This window comes from Mastomys coucha, unplaced genomic scaffold (assembly GCF_008632895.1).
Source record: "Mastomys coucha isolate ucsf_1 unplaced genomic scaffold, UCSF_Mcou_1 pScaffold5, whole genome shotgun sequence".
Lineage (NCBI taxonomy): Eukaryota > Metazoa > Chordata > Mammalia > Rodentia > Muridae > Mastomys > Mastomys coucha.
Genome location: NW_022196911.1, coordinates 7,119,795 through 7,141,634, shown reverse-complemented (window position 1 = coordinate 7,141,634; position 21,840 = coordinate 7,119,795). Strand labels below are relative to the sequence as shown.

Below are 21,840 nucleotides of genomic sequence, written 5' to 3'. Positions count from 1 at the left end.
AGAATGTGAAAGCGAGTTAGTCATACGTTTGTGGTATGTGAGCCTCTGTATGTGGGGGTATGTGCACCGGTACAGGGAGGCCTGGAGGAGCTTTGCTATCTTCCTTTATCACTCACCTTATTCCTTTGAGACAGGAGTCTCTCCCTGAGTCTCAGAGCTAGGCTGGCAGCCATTAAGCCCAGCAATCCTTGTGTCTCTGCCCTCTGCATTTCTGGGGTTTCATGTATCTGTGGCTATATCGTGCTTTTTATGTGAGCGCTGGGATCCGAACTCAGGTCCTCATGCTTACATGGCAAGTGTTCTTACCCACTGAGCCATCTCCCCAGGCCCTGGTTAGTGTTTTTTTTTTTCCTCAGGCATGTTAAGTCTGTGCCTGTGAAACCACACGCACACACCGCACACAAACAGCAGCACTGGGTTAATTGGCAGAAAGCATCCATAGCGGTTCCCTGTGGTGACTGGGAACATTCAGGAAGCAGTCTCTCTTAAGCTGTTCATGAATGTCACAGTGAGAATCTGCAAAGGACAGCGAGCTCCTTTCTCTGCTCAGCTGAGGCCAAGCTGCAGCAGGAAGACAAGGGTGGGAAGCAGTTGCTGAAGGAGCCATTTTCCTCCAGACATGGCTGAGTCTAGGATACGGGTATGGGTTGAGAAACCGAATCCAACTTCATTGACATAATTTTATTTAACAAGACCTTAAGCTACCTTGGATGGGAGGCTCACATGGTTTGACTTCTTACCTTTCCTGTCCTCCTCAAAGTTGGTTTCTTCATAGTGGGAACCCTTGGAGCAGGCCGGCGGGGCAGGGCCAGGGGCCCCAGGGTGGCCTCTGGCTTAGAAGACCCTTGGTTTCTCAGGGGCATGGTACCTGGGGCTGATTCCGGGACACCTGAAACATAAAACCACTTGCTCAAGGACAAGGATGTGGGATTCGCCACCCAACTTCACATTCAAGGAGTCTACATCTTGATGCCATATTAATCTAGTGTGTTTCCACAGAGGCACAAAGAAGTCCTTAAGGGTAGTGAGAACTAGACAGCTAGGTCACGCCCCAGCTATGCACCTCCTTCATAGGTATGGGGGCCTGAGGAAAGGCAGGTGAGACCCTGATACCATATGGAAAGTGTCGTATGTTTTGCAATGGAGAGGAGCCACATAGCAACAATCTCAATAGGAGCATAAACAAGACAGCCTTCCGTAGAGATGGTGGGGAGACTTCAAACTGCAAACCTCCATGCGTCTCTAGGGTGGTCAGCCTACATTAAACTTTAACCATTTTAGTGCTTTTTAATGCATTCAGCAAGCAGCATAAACATCGCTCCTATTCAAGTTTATGGCATTTTTGTTATCACTGTCAAGAAGAAACTCATCCCTTCTCAGAGCTTTCTGTCTCTATGGCTCTCCTACCAGATGCCATGGACATGCAGAATGGCACAACATCTGATCCTCTGTCTCCCTACTTTAACTCAGCGTAACATTTTCAAGGCTTTACCCACACTGTACTATGTACAGCTTCACTCCCGTGCTTGACTAATGTGCTCTACTTTCATTCATTTCTCAGTAAAAACTGAAACCACTTGTGCTGGACAATCCCTCAGCAGTGTCTCTCTGATTTCTAAACATGCCCTCCACCCCACTTCAGGGTGTGGAGATTTCCAAGTCCGATCAACACCCTAAGTAATACAGTCGGGCAGTCATACTATCCCATGTGTCTTTACAGAGGGCATTCAGAATCCAGAGGAGATTCTAGATCATGGCCCCAAATCAAAGAAGCACATTTTAGCAGCAGTGACATGAAAGAACGGGAGAAATTCCAAGTAGGAAAACAAGGATCACTAAGGCAACAGCAGAACAGCTCTGAGCTCATGTATGTGGAACACATGTATGTACATGTAACCTAACTCCGTATGTCATATATGAAGGGGCACAGAAGTGCTGTGTTGTACTTGTCAAGGTCAGAGGACAACTTGTGGCCATCAGTTCCCCTTCTACCATGTGAGCCCTAGCACTGAAACTCAGGTCATCAGGTTCACTAGCCCAACATGAACTCAAAGTTTTGTATATCTCTAAAATGCTGCTTAATCATTGTGGGATTATTTTCTATACACTTCATAATTTTTAGTAAAAAAAAATCAGAATAAGTACATAAAATACTAAAGGCACACTCTGTGCCTTTATTTAGCACTGAACCAAAAAGAAAGAAAGAAAGAAAAAAGAAAAATAGAAAGAAAAGAAAGGGCACACCCTGCTCTTTTCTAGGCCACTCTCAGTGAGGAGATAAAAAGGGATTCCCTGAGGCTGGGAGGTGGTTCCCAGGAGACCACCTACCTCCGCTGGCTTCCAGGAGACACCGGATAGCTGCTTCTGCCTCCTGAGCGTTGGTGGTTTTGATCTGTTTGACGTTGTAAGGTTTACTTATTCCAGTTCTAGCCTTGGGCTTGAGGAGAGAACCAGGAAGAGAGGCGGATTAACACAGGTAGGAAATGAGCCTCTGAGCAGATATTTGCCTGCTTGCCTGTATGGGGGGTGGGGGTACTCTACATGAGGATGTGAGCTATGTGAACCCTGGCAGACATGCACACTAAATCTAAACCACATCTCTTGGTGCTCTTTTTCAACCACCGAGACCAGGCAGGCATTAATGGTCAGAGCTGAAAACCTTCAGCTCCCCAACAGTGTGATGCCAGGATTTGGCAATGTGGATGCACCATCTTCTGCTCTTATCTCCACAGACAAGAAGAACTGAAGAGCACCGTCTCCACCATGGCTCCCAGGGTCCGTGGGAGTATGAAGTACCTTCCAGGTACATGTTTCCAAACAGAATTTTGTACCTCTTCACTCAGCTCGTGGGTCATCTGAGATCCAATTATATTTCTGTACATTCTGGAATCTAGTCAGCTCCTTAGCTTGCCCAGACTGTACATGCCTTGCCAGCTGTGTAGCTTTTGGAGCACAAGAGTACTGCCTTCACTTCCTCGTCACTGACCTTCATCTGCATGCCCATCACCAGCTCAGGACTCCTCCCAGTGAGGACTCCAGCCCTCTGTCCCCCTCCCTTGAAGTTTTTCAGAACCAGGCTACACTAGAATTCATGCCCAGTAGGTCTCTAATCTTACGCCAAAATGACCAAACTTATCTGAATTTCTCCTCACCACCCAATGCTCTAGGCAAAGGCAAGAGTTACAAGGGAGTAGAAGAGGAGTCTGAAAGTTTGCTCTGCAGGAGAACCAGGGGCGGGGGCACTCATTCCAAGTGTCTTCTCCTACAGTGCTCCACGTGACCACTTAACAGACCTGTAAAGTAGTTGCTACTAAGCGTTAGGAGCTTGTGATAAGGTGGTGGGCAGGGAGAGGGTTAAGGAGACAGAGTTACACATTCCTGGAAAAGGCAATAATCCACATGGCCTAGGATAGAGCACGACTCCCGCAGGTCTGAAATGCTGACCACTTTCCTGGGAGCCCAACGGAGGACTCACCGGTTGCTGAGGTGCTCCTGGAAGAAGTTTTGCGGTCTGCAAGATAGAATATTGCCCATGAGTGCCAGAGGAGATGGATGCATCTGAGGCCGACTTCTTCACCATGAAACCAGCTGTGAAAAATGACAAGACAGTGTCAGCCGCAGTGACTCCAGTGATTCGGGAACATGCTAGCAAGCTACCAGAAGGTGCAGGGGGCAGGGAGAGGGGAGGCAGCAGCAAAGACAGACACACCCATTGTCAGGTTTGCAGACTCACAGGCCACACAGAGTGTGCTCCCAGGCAGGCCCCATAAGACTCTCCAAAGTTTCTCTTTGGGTTAGGACTGTGGGTTAGTAGCTCACACTGCATGGAAGAGGCCTGGGTTCCATCCCTAATAGAAAACAAAGCACTTTTCTTGCTGAGTCTCTGATGGCTTGGGCTACTGGGAGACTGTCTAGGGAAGCAGGATTGGAATGCAAATTTACATCTAACACACAGGGGGATTTTGATTTTTAAGTGGTTTGAAACACATTATTATCTGGACCAGTTATTTTAAATGTCAAAAAATGTTTTAAAAAATGTGGGTTTTTGTGTGTGTGTGTGTGTATACAGATGTGTATACAAAACGTGTGTGTTTGTGTTTGTGTGTGATGCATGCACATGTAAGAGCAGAGGACAACCTTGGGTCCTTGTCTTCCAACTTGTTAAGGCAGGGTCTCCAGCTGTTTGTACTACACACTCCAGGGTAGCTAGTCCTCAAGGTTCTTAGGGCTCCCACCCCCCCCCCATCTCCTCCTCACATCATTCAGTATTAGTACTGAGATTGACAGCACTCCCAATACACTGAGTTTACATGGGCTCTGGCGATGTGATGTGCAGCCCAGAGCCCATCACAAGGGAGGTCATCAGGCTTGTATGCTAGTGCTCTTACCCACTGAGAGATCTCTCCAGCCCTAGAATATTTACTTTTAATGTCTGAGAGAATATAACAGTCCTAAAGTCCCTAAATTAATAAATTACTTTTTAGCTATTAACACATTATATCTTAGAATATTTAATGATGCAGTCAATGAAATAAAAACAAATGACCAAGTAAAAGGATTAATAGTTTGCCACAATTTTCTTTTTGGCAGAATTAGGGATTGAAACTGGTGTTTCATGCAGGTTAGGCTAGCACACAGCCTCAGCCCTTAACAGTTTTTTCCTTCTGAAATAGTGTATAGATACACATATGTCCTGGCTGGTTTTGTGTGTTAACTTGACCCAATCCCTTGAGGAAATGCCTCCATGAGATCCAGCTGTAAGGCATTTTCTCAATTAATGATCAAGTGTGGGAGGGCCCACTGTGGGTGGTGCCATCCCTGGGCTGGTAGTTCTGGGTTCTATAAGAAAGCAAGCTGAGCAAGCCAGGGGAAGCAAGCCAGTAAGCAGCACCCTCCATGGCCTCTGCATCAGCTCCTGCCTCCAGGTTCCTGCCCTCCGTGAGTTCCTGTCCTGACTTCCTTTGGTGATGAACAGCAATGTGGAAGTGTACGCTGAATAAACCCTTTCCTCTCCAACTTGCTTCTTGGTCGTGATGTGTTGTGCAGGAATAGAAACCCTGACTGAGACATGGATACAACTGGACAAACAATGGAAGTGTTTTTGATTAAAACTGTTACCTGTAGGTAGTCAAGTAAGTATTAAATTTTGATTCTTTTCTATAACAATTTGTATAAATCTCTAAAGTAACATGACTTATAAAATTTATTTATACAATTTTTTTAGACATGTATATGAGTATACTGTTGATGTCTTCAGACATACCAGAAGAGTTCATCAGATCCCATTACAGATGGTTATGAGCCTTGTGGTTACTGGGAATTGAACTCAGGACTCTGGAAGAGCAGCCACATGCTCTTAACCTCTGAGCCATCTCTCTAGCGCCTATTAATAAAATTTTTAAGAAGAAATCTTTATTATTTTCTTAAAGATTTATTTATCTACTTGCATATAGTGTTCTGCCTGCATGCCAGAAGACGGCACCAGATCTTATTATACATAGTTACGAGCCACCATGTGGTTGCTGGGAATTGAACTCAGGACTCTGGAAGAGCAGCCACATGCTCTTAACCTCTGAGCCATCTCTCCAGGCCTAATTATACAATTTTTGTATGTATTTTTGAGACACAATCTTACTATGTAGCCTATACTGGCCCCTAAACTCTTCACCCTCTTGTCTCAGTTTCCCATCACAAATAGCTTATGAACTTGATATTTTTAGTATCTTTTCTATTTTCTTAGTGTAAGCTCACCAAAGCAAAGCTACGCTTCTGGCTGGGTGAACCTTTTTTTTTTTTTTTTTTTTTTTTTTTTTTTTTTTTTTTTTTTTTTTTTTTTTTAAGATTTATTATTATATCTAAGTACACTGTAGCTGACTTCAGACACACCAGAAGAGGGCATCAGATCTCATTATGGATGGTTGTGAGCCACCATGTGGTTGCTGGGATTTGAACTCAGAACCTTCAGAAGAGCAGTCAGTGTTCTTAATGGCTGAGCCATCTCACCAGCTCAGGGGTGAACCCAATTTTAAAAGGAGTGGCTTCAAAAAGTCTACATTTGACAGGCAATGTTTGGGGTTGGGGGGTGGGGCAAGTAAACAGTAATGGTATATAAAAGAAACAAATAAAAAAGCAAGCCACAAGGTTATTCTGAGATTAAGGCAAGTTTGATGGCAGAGCATTATCAGAGGAGCTGGAAGGAAACCACTCAGGAGAGCCTGGTAGAACAGGGCTCATCCCCAGACAAGAAACACAGGAACTGGAGGTAGATCAAAGCCCAGGTTAGGGATGTGCGTGCTGGGTCTTTTGGTAGATCAGATTTCTAAAGAGCAGGTCTGGCTATCTGTCAAAGAAAGAAGCACCTGACTGAAAAGCTAGAAAATTTTCCTTGAAGGGTAATAACCATTTCCACAGTAACTGTTTCAAATTTAAGACATCTGGAGTGGAAGCCAAGTTTCCTGGATGAACAGCTTTGAAAGGTGTTGTTTCATATGCTTTTAGAGACCAATGGCCTCCAAAACAGAACATGCCTTATATTTAGACAACAAGGAACCCGGGTGGAGGGAGCATCGGAAGGGACTCGGCAGCAGTTTAGAGTTGTGTTTTCAGTAGCAGGAGGTGTGCGGTTATTCCCAGCAGGCATTGTGGCAAGCTCAGAGTAAGCATTTCTTACTTGGAGGGGGGGGTCTCTGTGGTGGGTGAGGTGGCCGAGGCCTATTGGGAACGGACAGGGACCTGCTCGGAGAACGGTGGCGAAAATTCCCAGCAACTTCCAGCTCCTGCTTTAAGGTCACCAGGTCAGCGTCGTCTGAAGGACATGGTAGCTGTGAGAAAGATGGCCTCATCCAAATGCAAGGGTCAGAAATGTCTTTGTGCGCAGGGCATACCATAGTAGGCAGAAGTGCAATGGGATACCCAGGGGAGCTGATTTTGAAGTGATTTTTGAGCACCCCTCTGTTGGGAGTATGGGCATACCCAATGCCTGCTTGGAACACCCAACAAACCGTGGGCCTGGTTTACCAGACTTGAGAAACTCTGGCATGTTTAATGTATAGATCCATCTCCTTCCAAAATGATCAGCCACACCTTTACACAGGCAGAAGATAGGGTAACACCAGAGCTCCTATGAGCCACCCACCACAGGGAAGAGAACCTAATTCCTCCTGCTAAAATGTGGCTGCTGATTTGGAAGTCAAGGAAAGCCATCCCTTTTTGCTAGCCTGGCATCCAGTAGCAAACTCTTAGACTAGAGACTTCAGCTGGCCACTTCCTGAGTGCCTGACACCATGGCTGGTACATGCCCCTGAGAAGACCAAGAGGGGCCAAAGCTGTAGGAGAGAAGACCAGAGGAGTGTGAAGGTCACTGATGTTGGCCTGGTGTCATTCACCAAACCTGTCTGTGTATACAACTGCCACACATACCTTACTAAAAATCTCTACGGCAGACTCAGCAACTCAAAGTGCTAAAACCAACCAGTGGTTCTAGCGTGGCAAGTTACCGATGAGTTTGGGGACCATTATTTAATCAAAGGAATACGTGGAGGTAGGTAAGTCTTTGTACCTCTCTTGTCAAAGAAACAGCTTAATTTACTGTCAGCCACGTTCTATATTCCCAGCCCTAGCCCAAGGTGCCCTGCGCTGTTGGTTAGAGCTTCTCTCCAGTTAGGGACATAGTGACTGACAATGAAAAGCAGCTTTGGAATTTTGGAAGCATCCGAGTCAACTTAATGGAAGACTCTACCACTTAGTCCAGGATATGAATTCACTCTACACAACCCTTTTGTTTTCTTTCATTCTAAGATGTAGTGATGCCGCTGCATGATATGACATTACGTGAACGGAACAATAAACATATCCAGGTGTAGATCTTGAATGTGTGTCTGTAGAGATTTCCAACCCTGCCCCAGGAGATCGGGGTTGGGTGGTGGTGGTGGTGGGAGGGTGGGGGAGGAGCTACCTTTGTATGTTGGATGTTGCTTCTTTTTAGCTAGTGCAGGAGATTTGCTGGCAGGTGTCGAGGAGCTCATGGTATCGGAAGAGTCGTCTCCACCGAGCTCGCTGTCTGAGACTACAGGCTGGCCAAACTCATCCACTAAATAGTCTTCATCCTCTTCAAGGACATCCCCTTTGAGGAAGAACAAGTCACGTGAGGGTGAAAGAGATCAGGCTAGAGCGGTCCAGCCTTTAACCAGTGTGGCTATCTTAATGTCTGTCAATCTGACTGGCTTAAGGGGTGCTTATGAGATGGTATCTCTGTGTGTGGGTGTCCAGAGAAGATTAACTGTGGAAGCTCTTGCTGACATGGGGGAAGCATCCCTTGCCCTGGAGGCCCAACTGGAATAAAAGAAGACACTGGTATTTTCTCTCTGCTTCTTGTGCACTGAAGAGTAGCCACTGCTACACGCTCCCATGCCACGATGTTCTTGCCTTGCCACAGACCCAGAGTCAGTGGGGTCAAAGGTTATATTGTCCTAGATAGAGTTATACTATAATCCTAGTTAGATTTATTGACTCAGGCTAGAGTCATTTGGGAAAAGGGACTCTCAAGTGAGAAAACGCTTCCATAAGATTGCCTATAGACAAGTCTGTGGGGGAATTTTCTTGATTGATGATGGATGTGGGAAGGACCATCCTAAGGGCCCATGGTCCTAGATGCTGTAAGAAAGCAGTCTGAGCAAGCCAGTAAGCAGCACTCCTCCATGGCCTCTGCTTTAGTTCCTGCCTCCAGATTCCTGCCTTGAGTTCCTACCCTGATTTCCTTTGGTGATGGACTGTAATGTGGAACTATAAGATGAAATAAATTGTTTCTTCCCCAAGTTGCTTTGGCTCATGGTTTTTATTATAGCAATAGGAACACTAACATAAAACAGTTATGGACTGTGAACCACAATGAAGAATTCCTGCCTTATATAAAATGTCCAAGTTAGGAATCTGAACGCAGTGAAGCCAATGTAACTAGCCCAAGAATTCTATGAGAATCTGCTGCTGACAGTCATGGGAGCCAGGTCCCCAGGCCAGCTCTCCACCTCAATTCATGCCTACTGCCAACAGCCTCAAAGCCAATGTTAGTGTGTGTGTGAGATGTCCCTTACAGTACCCTGCGTCATCCCCATATATGAACATTTTTGGAACACATGGATGTGACCTACAGTTATCATACAGATGCAACTTTTCACACTTCAGATGTCCTCGGGAACCTTTGTGAGGTGGGGTTTAGGGCAAGGCCTGCCCATGGGCAGGGTTACTGACCTTCTGACTCATAGTCCAGACTTGTGAAGTCAAAGTTCTCCTCCAACAAGCAGGAATTGGCGGTGGGAGACACGGGGCCCATGCTGTCCCGCTTCCGGATGAGTTCCTCTCTCAAGCCTTCTAGCCAATCTTTGGTCTTTGGTCGAATCTTCACAGCCCTGCCTTTCACCTGGGAGGAGAGCCAGCTAGTGAGAACACAGAAAGCCACCACGGTTCCCTTCGGCCACAAAGCACTTCTCTCTCCAGCTTGTGCAATCATCACAATTTTCTAAGGAACCCCAAAGTCCAGGCCTTAGGTGAGCACAGCAGCACACACACACACACACACACACACACACACACACACACGACTGGATGGAAGTTGGACTAATACCTCCAGTTTTTCATCTTGTACAAATTTAAACCTGGGTCCTATCAAAATGGAACTAAGTGTGAACAGCGTGTCCCAAAACAGTCTCAGGAGAAACGTAGAAAACCCTCTATCTAGGTGGGAGCAAAGAACCAAGTGGGAAGTTTACAATTTCAGTTTCTGCAAGTGGGACAAGACCATCTCCAAAACACAAGACCCAGATGGAGAATCCCAGCTGCTACGCCTACACAGATAGGACACTGGCCAGAGGAAATCATGGCCATGTAAACATGGGGGTGGGCCAGCCCCACTCCACAGTGTAACTAAATGCCACTTACCTTCATACCATCCACATCCAGCACACTGAGAGCTGAGTGGCTGTCTGCAAATGTCACCAGCATCTGCCCTTGGTTGATCCTGTGTTACAAGAGATTAGCCAGTCAACACTAGAAACCTAATGCAGCAGCTCTCTTGGATCCTGCGGACACCCCAGAACATATGTCTCAAGGGCGGGGCTTACCTGACCAGAATAATCGTCCCATAATTCCCCAAAGTCTGCATAAGTTCTGTGCGCAGGTCCTCTGGAAATTCATTTTTCTCTTCTAGGGTTGGAGACTGGAGGTTTACAACAACGGTGGCATCCAGAGGGCCTTGGACAGAGGACACTTCCTGGAAGACCCTCTCCCGGGCTCCCACATCAACCTCTTGAACCTCCACCTCCACAATGGCCAGCACAGGTCTGCATCAGACAAAAGGAGGAATCAGCAGAGAACTGTTGGCTTAGTGTCACATCCCAGCCTCCACCTGCCTCTGTCCCTTAGAGCTCTGTTGGTCCATGAACCCATAGGCTGCTGGCCAGAGTACAGGCTCTTCACATGGCAATCCGTCTGTGTTAAAAGTCTTAAAACTTCACCTCTTTTTGTTTAGAGAGCTCATAACTAGGATTTGATTCTGAAGAAACACCGAAATTAGGATAAAGATTCTATACAAGGTTGGTTCCCCTCAGCTCTGCTGATGGGAGGGAGGTAAAGCTCTGAGTGACCTGGCTGGCCCAGGTACCATTCTCCCCACCTTCCCTCCCTTCCCCTACTCCTTCCCTTCCTTACAATAACATACATAGCTCTAGTAGCACCTGCCGGAGAACCAAATCTCCCTCACTTGTCTTATGCTGCCCTACTACTACTTCTTGGAAGGTGTTAGCAAGCTAATACATCCCCTCAGAGGCTGCCATCAGACTCCCTTCTCTCTGCCACCTGTTGTCTCCTTCCATTCTTAGCACACAGTGGCCAAGGCTAAATGACATCTTGGAGTATCGAACAGCCTGAAGTCATCACAGAAAAACTATACACTGTTTGTCACAACGCAAATACTAGATGAAAATTGTCATCCACAGGTGAGAGGGTCAGTCCCATGGCTCTGTTTAGAGTTGAGCAACGGCTGCAAATGTGTGACCCTGATCTGTAAGCTGCACAGGACTGCAGCTGGAAAACTCCTAAGAAAGCAAGCTGTGCGGCGGGACAGCTGAGGACATTTCCAAGACCCAATATTGTGCAGGCTGTATCTTTGATGTTTTCATGAACAACATCATTTATGATATAGAACAATCAATGACAAAAATGCTAACAATTATTACTTCACAATGGGGGGTATACAGACCCCCATATCTGTCTCTGTCTTTGTCTCAGTCTCTTTCTCTCTGTCTCTCTCTTCAATCCTTATACCTCCTGTGGGGAGGTGGAGCCAATGCTTTCTCCAATGAGGATCTTACCTGTGATCAGATGCCTGCAGCTCCGCACGGCCGTAGTACTTAAGAGTACCTGGAGACCAGGTATGTCTGATTTTGGTATCACTGTCTAGATCACTGTCTAGAAGGTTGAGTTCGCCAGCTGATCACCATTCCATTCAAGAGGCCAACAACAGCCAACAGAAGACACAAAACCGTATCAATATGCATGAATGTGATTATGACTCCTTGCAGCAAAGATCTCTGTCCCTAACCACCTTGGCTCAGACTCATTTGCTTCCACCCTTGAGCTTAAAGTTAAGCTTGCGCTGCATTGGGGGCTAGGGTAAAAAAGGTTTTCATGTTCAGATTGCCAAGAACAGTAACAATCATGGCACTCCCCACTCCCCGCCTCACACACACTCAGATCACCAGGATGCAGCAGTGTGTCGCTTCTGAGATCTGTGGTTTGCACAGTGAGAGGCTCTGAGGTTCAGCAGCCCTGCCTCCCAGTTTCCCAGAGGCCATGTAGATGCTCCCAGACTTATAGGAAAGAAAATATCTCTCTTCCCTCGTAGCTCTAGTCTCCTGGCTTTGAAGTCTCTGCAGACCTCCCTCTTTAATGTGGAAAGGCTATTTACAGTCTAGAGTACAGGTGCTCCAACTTTAACAAGCTTCCCTTACTTTTTAGTCATCACTGACTACAAAACAGACTTCACAACTCACGAACCAAAAGGAAAAAAAATCCTCATGCCTCGTGTTCCATTTGGAATTGAGGCTTTAAGAGGTATGAATTTGGGCTGGAGAGATGGCTCAATGGTTAAGAGCACTGACTGCTCTTCCAGAGGTCCTGAGTTCAGTTCCCAGCAACCACATGGTGGCTCACAACCATCTGTAATGGGATCTGATGTCCTCTTGTGGTGTGTCTGATGAGAGCAATGGTGTACTCGTAGACATAAAATGACGAAATCTTAAAAAAAATAGAAGAAGTATGAATTTGGTTGAAAAAAAAAAGGGCTCGGTGAGGTATGAGAAAAGTGGGAGATAGCCACTCCTTCACTTATTTTTCCTCCTAAGATAAAGGTCAGAGGATGAGTAGGAGCAGCCATGATGGACAGACAAAACCAAGATAGAGGTGGTTCAAAAACTATGACATCTAGAATGATTTGTTATCCTTTGGCTGATTGAGAAAAATGTGGTTTACACAGCCAGGTTGCTGGGCTAAGTGGCCATTTCTCTCCCTCCATGGGATTTCCCATTTGCTCCGACTCTGTTTCAGCAACACATGTAGCATTCACCTGTCTTGTCGTATGGATGCTTCTTCCTCCACCACAGCACCCTGTCTGTCCAGGCTGGGGTACGGCACTTGTCACTTGTGTCATAGGCAGCTGATCCAACGTCATACTTATAGGTGGGTCCGAAGTTAACGGCTCCTTCATGAAAGTCTTTAAAAATCTATTTGGAGAAAAGAAATCACAAGGTCATCTTCAGGGGAAAAAAGGTGCATTCCAAAGTGTTCTGAAAGTAGAAGACTTTGCACTCATAGATATGTCTAATATTGGACATACGTGCCTTTTAATAGCTGGACACACACAGAGCATCACAGCACCTTGCCTTCCCTCCTGTATCCCTGCCTTTTGCCATCGCCTTGGAGACAGAGAAGGGACCACAGGACAGGGATCACTCTGGGCTCACCCGAGCATTTCCCTGCCTGTGTCTCATGTTTTGGGGCTAGAGTAAAACCTTTCTCACTCAATGTGGTAGAGAGGGCAGCGAGAATTTGGTAGAGGAAATGAGAAGATTTATAGTGTGACAGGGTTCATCTATGTACTTCATAGTTAGGAGAGCAAACTTCAAAACAGTGATCTTGTTTTGGAGGAAGAGGTACCTTCAGTTTTCTCTCCTCATTCATTTAAGCAACGTTATTCTCCAGGCAGATGGTGTGCTTACCTACTTCCTGCTAGGAAAGTAGGGCTCTAAAATAAGCAACGGTCCTAGCTGGAGAAGATAAGCTGTAGATCTCTGGATGTGGGTTGATCTGATCCTAAAGAACTAAAGTCAAGCCTGCAGCTGAATCTGTGCTGAATACGCACAGCCTTCCGAGTCCCTAGGAACCACTAGATGGACCCTGGTCTAGTCCATGTGTGCTCTGTGATGGATAATGTTTTGGAGCAAACTGTGGCCTGGTATGCTGACTTCGTGACCTTGGACACATAATTCAACTTTACTCTCCGTTCTGTCAATGAGTATAATTTACAGGGCACTATGAAGGGAACTACGTACAAATCAGTGCATAAATGACTGTTAGCATCCTCACCAAAGAGAATGGGAGAGCAACAAAATATTGTAAATGGAGTCTAAAGCATTGCTCAGTAGTTTCTTATACAAGTTCCCGAAAAGACTGTACATGCATAGACAACTGAGAGTATGGGTAGACCATGTACACCAGTACTCAACACCTCCAATGCATGTGGTGGTCCATCTGACGTTGTCAAAAGGGCACACTAGAAGCCAACCAAGACTTGGGCTGAGCCGACCCTCTCTGGGAAGCCCTAGAAGAGCTGACTCATGTCTAAAAGCATAAGACATAGTGCACTAGACACGGTAGAAAGCCAGTACAGTCAGCTCCCCCCTCTGTGCGGAATGCGGAGGGTGGCTTTCCTTCAGGGACCCCATGTGTGGCCACCCAGAGTGCCATTAAGACCAGCACTCTGTGCGGCTGTGCTATTCTGTTTCTCTCGGTTCATAAGATCCTATGTATTTTCTACACCGTAAGAATCAGTGCTAAAGCCAGTCACAGCTTCAATGCACCCAGTCCCTGGAGTTAGTAGACAGCCCTCCAAACTGTAACAGTTATGGAAGATATCTGAAAGGTACAACTTACTTTCCCACTTGATTTCTGTAGCTGTAACTGATCAAATTCCATAAGTTTCTTCCAGTCTTGGCGTTTAACAAAATAGAAGACTTCTTCGTAAGTAAGATCAATGCGGTAGTTGAAATCACCACACCAAAACACATAATCATGTGAAAATATGTTTCTCCCCTAAGTTGTAAAGAACACACCAATGTAAGGAAGGCGGAGGAGGGGAGAGGAACAAGCCTTCGGACATTTCTCCTAAAATGCTGTTTTCCACTACAGTGTCTCATTTTTACCTAGCCCTATAAACCTCTCAAGAAATCCTTACATAATTTGTTTCTCAATTTCATTTAATTATGTTTTGAAATGGGGCCCCATGTAGCCCAGGACTATGTAGCTGGGATAACAGGAATGCACCTCCATAGTCACTTGTATGCAGTGCAGGATAAACATGAACTGTATCTCCATTCCTGTGTTTCTGTTTTATATAACAGTGCCCTTGAGTGGTCCAGACAAACCCAAGCCACATGGAAAACACTATGTCAATAGTCACTCTGCCACTGCACTGGGCTTGTTATGTCTACTCTGCCACAACACTCCTGTTATACTTGAATCTTGAAAGGTTTTTCCCAAATTAGGAAAACTGTGTACAAAAAACTTCTCTCTCTCTCTCTCTCTCTCTCTCTCTCTCTCTCTCTCTCTCTCTCTCTCTCTCTCTCTCTCTCTTTGAGACAGGGTTTCTCTGTGTAGCCCTGGCTGTCCTGAAACTCACTCTGTAGACCAGGCTGGCCTCAAACTCAGAAATCTGCCCGCCTCTGCCTCCCAAGTGCTGGGATTAAAGGCGTGTCCCACCACTGCCCGAACTGTAAACTTCTCTATCGCTCTCCTCCCTGGAGCCAATCATCTCCACCCCAACTCAGTCCTTCAAGAGTTCCTCCCCAGCACAAGGACAGTAGCCATAACATACACAGGGTTATGTTCCAAGTGAGCTCTGTCCTTATGGAAGTCCATGCAGCAGACACTTAGGTGACACCTCCTACACAGACACACACACACACACACACACACACACACACACACACACAAAGTGTATGTTTTGTGTAACTCCCTGAAGTCTGTAAGGCTAGTGCATAATAAAGTTAAAATTCAAGCCCAGATTTACCTAGCTCCAAACCTACATCTCCCCTCTACTACAGTATTCAAATCCTCCACCCAACACTGATGGCACAGATAGATTAAGGTGGCCCAAACCAAACCATGCATCTTTCTGTGGCAGCAGAAATGTTTTCCATGTTGCCCAGAAAAGGAGCCACTGGGCAAAGGAGTCCATGCCAAGTGCATTGAACACAGTTGTAGTGATTTAAAAAAGAATCCACCCCCCATAGCCTTATATACTTGAAATGTTAAGGTTGTGGCACTATTTAAAAGGAGTAGAAGTTGCCGCCTTGTTTGGGGGAAGTGTGTCACTAGAGGTGGGGCTTTGAGCTTTCAAAGGTCCATGCCAGGCCTACTGTCTCTCGTTTCCTGCTCTCTGTGGATCTGGATATAGATCTCAGATACTTTTCTAGTCCCATGTCTGCCTCTGTGTCACCATTCTCCCTGCCATGATGCTATGGACTAACCCTCTGACACTGTAAACAAGCCCCAATTAAATGCTTTCTTTTTAAGAGTTGCTATGCTCCTGGTGTCTCTTCACATTAATAGAACAGTTACTTAGTTAATTCATCGATAGGTTTATTCAATTTTTCTTTCTACAGAAGAAGAAAAAGGACCATATAGTAAAATTTTCAGTTATTGGAATGTATCCTGAGAATACGGTTTCAAAGTTCCCATTTTCAACTAAGAAACAGCGGACAATGTACAAACTGAAAGTTCCCCAACTTATTTGTTCTTTAACTCAAGAAGTAAAAATAAAAGCGAGGATTCAGATACTTATAATTGAAACCAGATGAACTTTTGCTGTGCAGCCAAATCCCCAGGAAGACTGGTCTTAAATTCTCTATTATCATAGGGAACCAATCTGTCCAACAAGGGAAGAATTCCAGGATCTAAGCAGCCTGTTAGAAGCTGGAGAGATCTGTGGCAAGGATATCTAAACCACGCTTTTCTGGCTAGCAAATGGGGCACACACATCAGGCTGAAGTGTCAGGGGAAAGAGAAATCTAAAAATCAAACTTTGAAAATAAAGTCTGTTGTCTTTAGAATGGAAATTTCTGGGATGCCAGTAGAGGGCAGTGTGGGTGCATTTCTGGAGACACAGGGCAGATAGGTTGGGAGACCATGACTTTTCAGTCAGGATTGGCCAGTTTGGCAACAGTTCGTAGCTGAACAGCAACGAGTGCACCAGAAGAAAATTAAAACCACGCTAACACCACCAGGAAAATGAAATCGTACCGCTTGAATCAAATGCTCTTCCCACGACCACCCTGATTTTCCTCCATCATCTGAATTAGAAACACCCGAGAGTGCATCTAAGAATAGTTAGGATACCTAAGGACTTGAGGTGACAGAACTCTACAAGGGCTGGGTTCTTCCACCAAGGTGGATTCTCATGGCTGTGGAGGTGGGAGCTCCTGTTATCAGCCCAGAAGGCCACAAGTGACAGAACGGCCCACCCACATGCCACTCACCGAAGGGAAGGAGAGCTTGTGCGTGATCTCCCGGTAGTCTTCGTTCCTCTCCTTCACCTGAGACTGCCCAGCCGTCAGGTGGCTGCAGATGAAGCAGAAGCTGGTGCTGTGGAGCTGAAAGCGGATGCCCACAGCGCCCTTATTTCCTGCCTTTCCCCCCATGCCAGTCTTCACGGTATCGATGGCCACATCCCTGTAACAAGAGAATGCCACAGTCTATTGGCTGTGGGACAAGACAACCCTATTCTAACACAGAGGAGAGCCTGTAGCCAAAAGTATGGAGACCAATGTGACTGGTCAAGTCCACAGTCCTGCCAAGGACTGCCTGGGTGGGTTGCATCTCAATTGGTTCTGCATAGAAGGGCGCCGTCCTCCACTAGTTCCCTGAAAAGCTCCAGACTGTGTCTGCCCCATACGAGGGTGTGGCCAAGCAGCCCTAGGAACACAACAGCAGGGGCAGAGAGCCTTAAATGTGTTTTGAAGGTAAGAAAAGGTTATGAATGCAGAGTCTAAGAGCCACCGTAGTGCTTGACCAGGTCTTGGGTCACTTGGCTTAGATGGGAGGTCTGTTCAATGCTGTGCACCATTCTCTCCCCAGCAGAAGTGGCTGATGTCTCAGTGCTGGGCCTAACCACCCCCTCCCCCCTCAGCTCTCACTTAAGGAATAGGAGGGACCATGTGGCAATCGATGAAAAAGTTTGAGAACTAGAAAACAGGCCCTAAGCTGACCTAGGTAATTGGTCCCACATTGTCCTTCTCCAAATGCACTGGGGATGCCCTGCTGTGTGTGAGGCCATAGGATCACAGACTGCTGTCTAGTTAATGTTTCTGTGAGCTGGCCACAGCTGGAGACTGCTGTACACCTGTGACTTGGAAAACAAGGGGGGTGGTGATAAGCCAAAGGGTGAAGTTAAACAAGATTGAGGCCAAAGGGCAGGAAACAGAGGACACGGTGTTGAGATCTTAGGTGGGTTTGGGAAATCTGCCGCTCTTCTGCCTTACCTCAGGATTTAGCATTAACCTTTACCCAAACTTCTCTTGATAAAACTTAGGGCGTGGCGAAGCTCCACCAGTAACACAATAACAGGGGCTGGGCCTAAAATGTGTTCTGAAGGTAACAAAAGGTTATGAATGCAGAGCCTAAGAGCCACTGTGGGACATTCCAGTGGCCCTTGCTATACGGTGCTGCTTGGTCAGGTCTTGGGCCTCTTGGCTTAGATGGGAGGTCTGTTTCAATGCCTTGCATTAGCAATTAGTAATCCTAATAGGAGTCAAGGAGAGACCCAGAAAATGGTAAATTTCCTCTCCTAAAAGACACCTATTTCTTAATGTTGACTGTTTCTTACACTCACAAAGCTGTCACCTCAGAGCCAATCATGAGATGAAATTAAATTACTCTACTCAGAATTCTAGAAGAGACAAAGCAGTCTGTGATCCCTAAGCAGTCACTCACAGCGTTCCTATCCAGGAAATGTGAATGAGACACCCGTTCCCTGCCCTGCCTGAGCTTGTTTCCAAATCAGTCCTGACTCCTCCTAGGAGGCCAGTTTCCTGAGTTAGGATTTTCCCGTGGTGGCTTTTTAATTGCCAGACAATATCCAATTCAAGCCCATTCTCCCTCGGGAGTTTTGCTCTGTGCATTGAGAATAATGGCAGGCCCTGTTTCCTGCTGGAGTTAGGGGGCCTGGGGGCGGGCATGAGGAGAAAGTCACAGAACCAAACACAGACTTATAAGCCCGGGTTCCCCAGATGCTTATACGTATGCTAAGTGTCCTTACCTGATGAACGGGACATGGTACGGACGTACAAAGATGTAAAGACAGACGCCCACCAGCTGTGCGGAAGTCAAGAGGATGTACCGATGGGAGCGGGAGATGGCTTTCTGAAGCTGCTCGCCCCACATCTTCCGGTTGGTGGTACTGAAAAGGCAGGAAGCCAAGGATTTGTGACAAGATGCTAGTAGAAGAAGCACCCAGCTCCCATCGCCAGCCCCGCAGCCCTCCATCCGTCCTCTGTTTGATTGCATGCTATCTGCCCTCGGGACTTGTGCACATTTTGGATTGGTTTTTGTTGTTTTCAGTTGTTTTTGAGTTTTCAGTGGGAGTGAGGATTGAACCTAGGACATGCTAGGCAAAGGCAATGCCTCTTTTTACTTTTTGAGACAGTAACTCACTAACTCACTCAGGCTGGCCTTGAACTTACTCTGTAGCCCAGGCAGACCTTGATTGTACAATCCTTCTACCTCAGCTTCCTACAGGTCTGGGACATAAGGCCCAGTTCTGATTATAACTTATATATCACAGGAGCTCCCCACCACCCCTGATACCTAAGGACAATAAGCTAAAACCTCCCAAAAGCCTGTTTTATCTTATCTATCTGTCTGTCTGCCTATTCATTTAAAAGTTCCTTAACAGATGAAGAGGTAGGCCAGTAGGTAAAAGGTCCTTGCCACAGAGTCCGACAACCCAAGTTCAAGCTCCAAGCTCCACAAGGTAGGAGGAGAGAACCAATTCCCACAAGCTGTCCTCTGATCTCCATACTGTCTGGCGTGTGTATAGATACACACATAATAAATACCTGTGATTTTCAAAAATAAAAAGTTCTTCGAAATAAGACTGGGTCACCTATCGAGATGAGTGCCTGTCTAGTTTTCTTTATGGGGTCTTCCCTTCCTGCCTGGTGTAAAGAGCACTTCCCAGCATGCACTACCCCCGCCTTCCCCTCCCCCACATCCACTCCACACATATACTTCCTGAGACAGTGTGACTCAACCACAACACAAAGCCCTGGCTGGAGCCTATCACAGTAGTCCCTCTTTGTTTGTTTAATCAGCAGGAAAAGAGAAGCAGAGCACTCCATCAGCCAGTGTGTGCAGGGAACGCAGCCAGAAGGAACCAAATGGCCAGAGCCAAGGGCTGCTGGCCCAGGAACAAGCTGACTCCAGGGGTGCTTGGAGCCCCAAATCTGACAAGGTACCTGGTCCAGGGACACCCTACTCTCCATGCCTGGCCCCTTACCTGGCATTGACAATATTTCCCGCACTCAGTTCCACCATTTCCTCAAACCCGATGGCAAATACATCAGAAGGACTACCATCATCTAGGGAACAAGGTGGGAGATAAGGAAATCAGAACTGCTAGATCTTAGGCTGCTTGTCCACAGGGTTCTTTCCCCTCTCCCTGACCACACCTTCTCATTGCTAGAACCCATTCCACTGGAGCCTGCCCTCACATCCTCCTGTGCTTATTGTCCATGGCACCTCTGTTCTTCCCTGTATTCAGCCTGGAGCAGCTTATGAACCTCCCTGAACCTCCAACTCTTTCTCTACAAAGAGACAGCAATCTGCCTTATCACCAGGTAATACGGAATTCAAGTTGGATATCAGGAGTAAAACACTTGACTCAATCTGGCGCTCAAAAGAGCATCCTCTTATTCTTCCTGGTGACATTATCTCTCCAGCTAGATCCTAAGTGACCTGGGGACAACATTATCTCATATTTATTTTGAATACACATGGCTTCCAAGTACTTCTCAGATTGATTCAGGGGTGGTTGCTTCTGGTCAAAGGACACACTGCCTAGAAGCCTGTGATGGGATGCTCTGTAGATGCCTGGCTATAGAGCCCAGTGATCCTGGAGCTATCTCTCCTTTCCACAAAGGAGACCAGTGCATCATAGAATCTCTGCAGCCATTTACCGTGAGACCCTCCCCCAGCCAGGAGCTGGTTCTCTCAGACCTTGTCTTGCCACAAATAGCCACGCCTCTCTCCAAGTTCCTGTTCTGCAGGAACTCCCGCCTCTAGAGACCAAAGATGCAGATTGGGCCTCGAGATGCTGACGGACTGGGGGAGGGGTTTCTGCCTGCCTGCTTGTTACACATTTGAATACACATGGCGGACTGAAAGCATAACCATGGTTGGTTCCATTTTCTATCCCCTCTTGCCATCCAGTTCCCTTAACTTCTCTTCAGGCTCCTACCTCTCTCCAGAAACCTGTTTGTATTTAGCTGCAGGCAGCTACATACTGGACCTCCCCTGCCACTTCCTCAGACATACATCTACCTCAGCCATCAAAACCACACAGTGTTTCAAATGCAGGAAGGGATATGACGCCTGCCAAGGAGGAAGGAGCCTCTACAGCACAAGTGTAGCTTGCTCTCCATGTCCTTCTCTGCTGGCCACACGGCACCTGGCACCTTAGCTAGATGGGTCTCTTTAAATGGAACAGCACCTTCCCTCTGTCTGTGTTAGCTGGGAACAGCAAGGCCAATGCATTCTTTACCCTGACCCTGGTGGGTTCTGGTGAGCTTGCCACCAACTTCCCCAGTAACAGTCCTGCCCAACAGTCTTCAGTGTGCCTTACCTACTACCCTGGTGTACAGGCAGAAGACGGCCACCATGGTGTTAGGGGACTCTCCTCAGTGAAAGGTGCTGAATATCTGTGGTAGACTGAATATATTTGACTCAGGGAGTAGCACTTTTGGGAGCTGTGGCCTTGTTGGAGGAAGTATGTCACTGTGCTGGTGGGCTTTGAGACCTTCCTCTTAGCTGCTTGGAAGTCAGTCTATTCCTAGGTGCCTTCAGAACAAGATGAAGAACTCTCAGCTCCTTTAGCACCATGTCTGCCTGGGTGCTGCCATGCTTCCCGCCATAATGATAATGAACTGAACCTCTGACCCTGTAAGCCAGTCCTGATTAAATGTTGTCCTTATAAGAGTTGCCTTGGACCTCTCCTTGGCAGTACAGACAGAGCCTCTGCTGTCATTTAGATACTCTGGACACCTTACCAGTGCTAACACAGGCCATCACTGTTGTGAAAATGTCAGTGTTTCCCAAACTGTGGACCCTAATACCTTCCTTCCCTGAGGTGAGGGTCACGTGTGTATGTGGCAAGACAGGGTGCCTGCATTAGGCCATGTGTCACTCCTCACCCAGTCATGAATGTCTTTTGTGTTCGGGAATGCAGGAATCACCAGGCTTCTAAATTAACACTGCTGCAAGCTAAATAACCCTTACCAAAATGCTTGGGACCTACGA

At 46.7% G+C, this 21,840-nt stretch overlaps 1 protein-coding gene and 1 long non-coding RNA gene across 13 annotated transcripts in view; one reads left to right on the top strand and one right to left on the bottom strand.

Annotated features, from left to right (window-relative positions):
* The window catches only part of Synj2 (synaptojanin 2), a 98,220-nt gene that overhangs the window by 8,327 nt on the left and 68,053 nt on the right, over window positions 1-21,840 (bottom strand). For 8 of the 12 annotated variants that reach the window (XM_031355109.1, XM_031355105.1, XM_031355104.1 and 5 more), the window contains 14 exons: window positions 19,823-19,904; window positions 18,584-18,724; window positions 16,806-16,998; window positions 14,203-14,361; window positions 12,617-12,773; window positions 11,364-11,481; window positions 10,116-10,334; window positions 9,934-10,012; window positions 9,247-9,415; window positions 7,955-8,122; window positions 6,671-6,805; window positions 3,476-3,588; window positions 2,329-2,437; window positions 741-889 (listed from right to left, as the gene is read on the bottom strand). In XM_031355109.1, coding sequence (XP_031210969.1) covers window positions 741-889; window positions 2,329-2,437; window positions 3,476-3,588; window positions 6,671-6,805; window positions 7,955-8,122; window positions 9,247-9,415; window positions 9,934-10,012; window positions 10,116-10,334; window positions 11,364-11,481; window positions 12,617-12,773; window positions 14,203-14,361; window positions 16,806-16,998; window positions 18,584-18,724; window positions 19,823-19,904 — 1,991 coding nt within the window. The remainder of the gene's footprint in view (window positions 1-740; window positions 890-2,328; window positions 2,438-3,475; window positions 3,589-6,670; window positions 6,806-7,954; window positions 8,123-9,246; window positions 9,416-9,933; window positions 10,013-10,115; window positions 10,335-11,363; window positions 11,482-12,616; window positions 12,774-14,202; window positions 14,362-16,805; window positions 16,999-18,583; window positions 18,725-19,822; window positions 19,905-21,840) is intronic. The other 4 variants (XM_031355112.1, XM_031355106.1, XM_031355113.1 and 1 more) reach the window with 1 other exon arrangement.
* LOC116079236 lies at window positions 11,250-20,210 on the top strand. The gene is made up of 2 exons (XR_004113833.1): window positions 11,250-11,423; window positions 19,638-20,210. It is a non-coding gene; the product is annotated as an uncharacterized LOC116079236 (long non-coding RNA).